The 8,129-nt window shown below is 35.8% G+C and overlaps 1 protein-coding gene across 1 annotated transcript; it reads right to left on the reverse strand.

The window, feature by feature from the left end:
* Positions 1 to 3,500: 3,500 nt before the first annotated feature.
* LOC113494081 lies at positions 3,501 to 5,488 on the reverse strand. Its single transcript, XM_026872228.1, has 3 exons — positions 5,071 to 5,488; positions 3,989 to 4,417; positions 3,501 to 3,907 (listed from the first exon to the last, which is right to left on the reverse strand). The coding sequence occupies exons 1-3, from the start codon at positions 5,246 to 5,248 to the stop codon at positions 3,882 to 3,884; spliced, it is 633 nt and encodes a 210-aa protein (XP_026728029.1). The 5' UTR covers positions 5,249 to 5,488; the 3' UTR covers positions 3,501 to 3,881.
* Between the last annotated feature and the right edge of the window lie 2,641 nt (positions 5,489 to 8,129).

An 8,129-nucleotide genomic window follows, 5' to 3' on the forward strand; every position in this document is an offset into this window, starting at 1 on the left:
AAAGTATAAAATAATATTTTAATTACAAGCCAAAGAACACTAAAGGAAAATCAAAGAAATTATTGATACTTATGCATTTTATTTACATTTTAAAATCAGTAATTTTTGGAGTCAATCGGAGTCAACAATGCTTAGATATGCTATAGCAACAATTGCGGTTAATCTGCTGTTATTTATTGAAGAGTTCCCCCGATTTCTACAAGATCCCATCATCAGATATTGAAATGATAATGGGACCACACGGGAACCACAAGCTTTCAAATAAAAAAAGAATCATGAAAATCGGTTCACCCAATCGCAAGTTACGAGGTAACAAACATAAAAAAAAAAATACAGTCGAATTGAGGACCTCCTAGTTTTTTTGAAGTCGGCCAAAAATGGTCTAAGTTTTGTTCAGTTTCATTTGCGTGGCGTAAATACATGAAATTCTTGACGCATGAATCAACTGGTTAGATCGCCCCTTAATGAAATAGGTAAGTAGCTGGTGCACAAGACTTCCAACTTTTTAGTATGACGAAACTAATTACTATAAAGTTAAAGTTTTTTTAAAGATAAGGTTTTTAACTCGACCCATTGAAAATATATTTTTGGTCATGTCTGACTCTCTGAACATAGTCAGCTCATAGAAGTGCGACCATGATACTTGATACTACATGAGTACTTAATGATTAGTAAGTATAGAAATGAAGGGTGGGTGATACCGGGACCTGTCTATGTAAAATTGACGTTCAAAAAAAGCTACTATAGGCTAACTTGTATAAATGGATATTGATTTTGAAAAATGTTCAATTCTTTACAAAAATCAAATCTTACGGTTTGCTGAGAGCTAATATCCTATATACCCGCGGCTGGCTCCAAAAGCCAGCATTCTAGGATTAAAGCTCACCGATTGAATTATAAACTTAATACTACTTTCTAAAATCAAAACAGCTCACATAGGGCTTACGACTGCGAAAATTATATGGAATCGGGCTGGTCACATCTGCTGGATGCCGAATGAGTTTTGAAGAAGTTCAGAAGCGAGGACAAAGTTTATGAAAAGAAAAAAAAATCATTTTCTCCTACGTCGTAGTAAGAACATCCTCTTCAAGTTCATGTGAACTTTAAAGCAGCTACTTATATTGACAAATGTATATTTTTCCATTCGCAGGCTTTAAAATATCGTATCAATCGTCAATTAAATTGGTTCATTTATTTTATACCATTGGTACCGATAGTCAGGATTTAGCAGATATTATCTAAAATCGGCATGTAAAGAACAAGAATTGCATACTGAAACGTAGTTTATTTTTTACAGTCGAATACTTTTTCAAAACCTTTTCTACTTGCTCTGTAAAAGGTTGCTCTGTCTTTATTTATTTTAAAGTCATTAAATCCTTGTGTTGCGGAGATTTCATTAATCAAGACACCTAGACTTAGAGGGTCACACAAATGCTTGTCCTACTCGGGGATTGAACCCGCGACACGGCCAGTGGGTTTGACATAGTGTCACTTTGGCACTTTCATAGAAACGTGGATTATTAAATGTACTTTGAAAGTAAGAAGAAAAATATGGCTTTATAACGTGTCGAATAAGGCGTATACACTAAATTAATTAATCTTAAAGAAACTACACGACTTACAAATTTTCATGTCTCTTGAAATAATACATCCAGAATCATCACAATTACTGGTGGATCTCACAAACGCTTGTCCTGCGCGAGGATCGAACCCGAGATACGACGTACATGGCGTAGTGATTATACCACTCGGCTATCCATGCAGGAACAGGCTACTAAAGGCAAGAAGTTAGCTTTTAATTGAGCTTTTACTGGCTGGTAACGCATGTTCAGATTTGGTCTTTGTAATGGAATACACGACCTTCGGCGTCTTAGGTTTACGAAGTTGGGTCGTGTGTTCCTGATGAAAAAAGGCGATCTTTGGAACGGCCGGTGCTGTGGTGTCCCCACCTGACAAAGTTATACTTTTGCAGTTATGAAAGAGACGTCGCTCAAAATCGTGTAGTTCTTCTTGCTTCAACAACTGCAACAGTCTTACGCTGTCTGCAAAAAGCAGCCAATACATATGAATACGCCAATTTTTTTTATACAAGCATGTATAGGCAAATGTATATTTCTGCCGTCCGTCTCGATGCATGAGTTGCGGCTGCCATTTTGGGTTATACAAGCTCGTATAAGAATATCGGTTTTTGGTTATAAAACAATTGCACTGACATCAGAGGGCTGGGAATGCAAGAAGATCTTTGAAATAGGAATAAGCCTTGACCGGCCATTCTCAGACATTCAAATTATGTATAAGTAGAAAAAAATACTTATAAATTATTTCACATCTTCGTAAACGCTGGGCGGAAGGATCTCGACAGGTCTTCGACTGGCTATGCAAATTCGCTGGCTGTCACATTCCAGCAGGGTACCAAGAGGATTGGCAGCCTAGAGGTATAGAAGGCACCTAGTTGGTACTGCAAGAGCGCACAAATCCAGACCAAGGGGTATCGTGTTGCTCAGGTAACTGGGTTGAGGAGGTCAGATAGGCAGTCGCTCCTTGTGAAACGCTGTTACTTAGTTGAATTCGGTTAGACTGGAAGCCGACCCCAACGTAGTTGGGAAAAGGCTAGGCCGATGATGATCTTATCGAGTTGGCAATCAACTTCCTTCCTTCCATCAGTTCGAGTTCGAGTTTTCAATCGAATTGAAATAGTACTTTGTAATCCGACACCGTACAGTTGCACGGATTGGAACTTTTATTTCGCTAACTATATTTCAATTAATCTAATGTATAAAATTCTCGGGAACGTAATTGATCTCCTCCGAAACTGAGTGTGCATATTGCTACCCAATATGCACACTCAGCATCGACAACATATTTTATTGACAACATCATTTGTATGCAAAACATCGTTTGCTCTGTCAATGCTCAACCTCTGTTTTCTAACACCTATACCTACTAGTGTTTCGAAAATGAGAGGCACATGAACGTCAGAAACAAACAGAAATATTACTTCTGAGATTGGTTCGTTTCTGCTATTGAAATTATTCTTAAATCCGTCCTAAAATCGCATCATCAAACCAAAACAAGATCGAAAAGTGATGGTCTTCTTCTTCTAGTCTTATTTGCATCGTTATTTGTCCAATAAACAGACAGACAGACAGAGATACGTTCGCATTATTAGTGAATTGCATATTTTTTAGCTTTTAAAATGTGTAGTTTGTTGCAAGTGTATTTGTGTTAAAATAATCTAAAAGTATTTTCTTACTATACCTTTACAAACAATAGTCTAATAACAACTAATAGTCTTAGTATTCATCAATGTTTTGGAACGTGTTTTAGTGTGTTGTCAATTAGGAATGCTGTGTTTCAATAAGATGATTATGTGAAGTGATATTGTATATTAAACACAGTGCCTACGCGAGCGTTTTGCTTTGCATTTATAAAAGTACAGCTTGATTTGAAATTGTACAATTCGCCAGGTTTTACGAGATTTATTAAGCAAAAAACAACGGTTATGCGAGAGAAGTTATTTAATCATCAGATAAGTAAGTTCTACAATGAGTATACATACATTTACCAGAATAGTATTATTTTTGATTAAAACACAGCTAAAACTAACAAAAAGTACATAGACTTTTTGATATCATTAAATTTTAAAATTGAAATGTCGTTCATCATTCAGTCTAATTCTTTCCAAATGTTTGCTTCCGCTTCCTTCCAAATAGCGTTGTTATATCCAACTTTAGCGCCACCCCATTATTAAATGAAGTTATAAGCTCTTTGTTTGTTAATTTCGTCCCATCTCCGTCAAAACCTCCAATTTCACTCAATTGCTATTATATCCATCTCATAGCATCCCTTCACTCGCAGTCCAATCGTTTATGAGTAGTCGCTTACTGCCGGCTTTCGAGAGCACGAACTGCAGTATAGAATGAGTATTAGTAGTACAAAACTAGGTACTAATTATAAAAGTACAAATAAGTAAATTACGCGGTATTACCCGAAGCTCGCGACTCAGGGGTCTCGGGGATGTTAGATTTGTCAGCCAGCGACATCTCGCGCAGTGAGCGCTCCACAGCGTTCTCTACTATGTTCATCAAGTTCTGAACATGAATCTTGCCCAGCTCATCTTTGCTCTCTTCCTGCTGCGTACGATTCTTGAGCAAGGCCTGAACCATCTCCTTTGTGACCACTTCCTTGGAGGTCACTCCGAACATTCTGTTGAAACGCTTGTGAACGCACGGCGGGATCTGGTCATCCGTTATCTCGTAGATGTATCCATCCATGAACTCCAGGCATCCATCCAGATACTTGCTGGTCTTCGGGTGCTGCTTGATCACCTCCTCCGATACCTTCCTGTAGCGAATCATGTTGTTCAGCTTGGCATACCTCAGCTTGATAGTCCACCACTCCTGCTTGCAGACTTTCGCTGCAAAGATATAAAAAACTTGATTATATTAAACCATTTTAACTTTTTTTATCTGGAGCAATAGTAACAATCTAGTATAATTTATAGAAATGAGTGTCAATTCGATGTTTAGGTTCGCATGTGATTATTTACCAACATATTTTCTACCTAAAAATAGCTATTCTTTTGTTTATTGTGATGATGACACGTATTCAAAAGTACATACTCAATATATACCTAAGTGATTCGCTATCGTGTAATACAGTCGCGAGCATTGCTATATACAAATACACAACACAATTGCTATAGCAGAGATTGACAATGCGTGTCTCTAAGTATGCAGTAAATTGAGATATCAATACGCGATGCTATATTAACAATAACCTTAGCATGATATACGGAACCAGCATTGCAAAATAACTTTTAAATCAATTCGGCTTAGACAAAAATACTTTTATTAAAATATTATATCCCCAAACTAATACAAAATAGCACTTAAGTGATCCTATTAAAAATAAACAAACACAAGCCAACAGGGAATCGAACCCTCTAGCCAACAGACCACGAAAACAAAACAATAACAACAGAAGAAAGAAAACAAAACAAAAACAAAAAAAATATCGCTAGCGAGACAAAGTAAATAAAAATATTGATAGTAAACAAATGGAACTTACGCGGCACACGCACTTCGCGAGCAATCCTCTCCCAAGCGGTGGACACAGCGGCCCGGTACTGGTTCGGGGTCATCATGATGTCCCTGATGTAGATAATCGGGTGGCGTTTCACCCTCTTAATTATCTCCAGCTGGAACGGCAGCCAGAAGTTCTCCTCCGGCCCGAGTTTCTTCGACATTTTTATGCTTCTTTATTATTTGTATCAGGAAATCAGAAATACAGGAATGCACGCACGACACGTCTTGCTTCTGAGTGGCACCGAGAGGAATTATTAATCAATAATATGGAAAGCTTGGCCGGCGCGCGCAGCCGCCGCCCGAGAGACCCCACCGCATCTCTTCCCCTCTGTCTGGCCGTTGTTAGTGCCCCCTCTGATAATAAAGCTACATCCTATAGTGCATACAGGCGAAACTGAATTTGATAAACATCCTGTTACCTGCGCCTTTGCTTCTATAGAGAAAAAACTTGTCGCTTCATCTAAAACTTTTGCCGAAAACTTTTACAAAAAGTTTCATACAACTTTATCAAAGTGTCTGGAGATTAAGATATCCAAAGATTACTTTTAATTAAGTAAACTTTTGACATCAAACTTTCATTTCGGCAATACCCAAAATCTTCAAATTACTTTTTTGAGTATGAGTTTCAGCTAATATCTTAAGTCTGGTGAGACGAACAGATGAAACAAAAGACAAGACCTTTGACAACAGATTCATATTGGCACACAGTATGCGCCCTTGAGATGTTATTACCAATCATCGTTGCATGGAACAATTAGATATTTATAGAACGACTGGGCATTTGCATGGTTCCTGTTAATTAAATATGATTACATGGTTTGTTGGTCCAAACACAAGCAATTGGAGTTGCTGTATGTTTAAAATTTCAGAATGGTCTCAAGTTCGAAAGTCCGGAAAAGTTGGGGTATATTTTTTGCACGGTTTTATAGTAGAAAGCCATACCTACTTATCTGGGGTTGATTGTGGATCACAAATTTAACTGGGGGGCTCACATTGAACATATATGTACGAAACTTAAAGCAATCCTGGCTAAACTATGCATACTTAAGAATAAGTTACCATATTATACGTTAAGACTTATAAGTTTATATGGCTCTGCTAATTCTATAATCAACTATGGTATCTCAAGTTTTGGCAGAACATATAAAACATATCTGCAAAATATTTATGACTTACAGATAAAATTATTAAAATTTATTGTACTATTTAAAATTAAATACAAATTTAGAAATTATTACAGCAAGCTGTTCCAATATTGTAAAATCTTGAATGCATATGATAAAGTAGTCCATTGTTTCTGGTTACCATAATAAAATACACTCACTTACTAAATTTAAAAGACCAGCTCACCTCAAATATTTATCTTATATGCCATTATATGCCTGTCCGCCAAATGTTAATGATTATGGTAAGTAATAATGTATATTTTTCTTTTTATACTGATATAGTTTTAAAAATGTAAATATTAGTTTAGTTTAATTTAGCGTAAAATAGTACAATTATTTGTAATTATAAGTAGTACTTGCTGTTGCCCGCGACTCTGTCCGCGTGGTTAGAAGATATAAGTTATAATTTATACCTGCCTTCTATCTATCTTGTAGGATTCAGTCAGCGTTTGCAATGTAAGCGCAAAAAATGTGTTTTTTACGACCTCACATTAGAAACCTCAAAAATTGTAGCCTATGTTTCATTCAAATTCATTCAGTAGTTTTTACGTGACAGAGTAACAAACATCCATACATCCATACTTACAAACTTTCGCCTTTATAATAGTAGTAGGATATACGTTGAAAGGTTAGAAATGACAATATTTCGTGTGATATAAGCTAATGATTATGGTAAGAGAGTTTGGAAATACCTGCTACCTCATATTTTAAATTCAGTAAATAAAGAAATTGTAAAAATTAAACAAAACAAAATAAAATTAATATTGTGAAAAATACTCTAAAAACATATTTTCATAAGACTGTGACTCCATGAGGGCCTACAATATAGACGTAATAGATTTTTGCTACTTATGTAGTATTTAGAATTACTTTTTTTTTCATGGAAATAAACAGATTTAAATTTTAAATTTATTTTTATTTTTAATAGTAGATTACTGACAGAATAGATTAATAAAACTTATTAAAAACGCTTGTTTAATTTGTACGTACAATTCTTGAATCAATTTTAATGTTTAATTAATTCAATTTTAATTTTCTGATGACAGCTAGAAGATGCAGCTCGTCCTTCACCTTTTCGTCGTCTTTCGTAAATCTTGAAACTCCTTGCAAAGTACTGTAAAAACCGCCACCATTACTTCAAATACGTTTTTAGGCCGTGTAGTCTGTTTGTCGTAGAAATGACTTATGAGCACTTGTAGGTACTAATAATATATCATTTATGCACTAACAAAGTTAAGTTAAAAAGATAATGTAAATAAATATCAAACCGCTTTTGTTTCGATTGGTTACGACAGTAAACTAACTGTTCAAGAACTTAGTCATACTTATAAGATAAAAAAAACACAAGAAAATTGAATATGGCTTGAGTATTGGGGCTGGATTTCAACTGCTGTATCTTTCTGTAAGATAAACAACAGTATTGTCATTTAGATAATAAATTTAAATTTCAGACTGTTTGTAAATCTCGCTTTGTTCGTCCACTTTCTTTGCCGACGGTACCTGTGTAATAATGTATCTTTCATAGTGATTATTATGACCACATTTTAATAATTTAAAATAGACGATATCATCCAATCGTTTTGGGACTCTTTACTTAGAAAATACTTGCCTTTAACCTTCGTCAGGAGTCCCTCACCTAGTGCTTAAAATATATATTTGAAAAGTTTGTTTACTGGGTTCTGTACCCAAAGGATCTGCTATCTGTCATTCTGTCTGTTTGTCACCAGGTAATACTTATGAACACCCACCTCCTTGGGGGAGGAAGCGGGCAATGTCAGACACTTACTGACTAAATCTGAACCTCCGTCCTTTAGTCGGTGCGCGGCAATGCATAGCAATTTGTTTACTACGTTATTAAGTTAAAACGAGTAAACTG

The sequence above is a fragment of the Trichoplusia ni genome, chromosome 5 (genome assembly GCF_003590095.1).
Source record: "Trichoplusia ni isolate ovarian cell line Hi5 chromosome 5, tn1, whole genome shotgun sequence".
NCBI classification, from domain to species: Eukaryota; Metazoa; Arthropoda; class Insecta; order Lepidoptera; family Noctuidae; genus Trichoplusia; species Trichoplusia ni.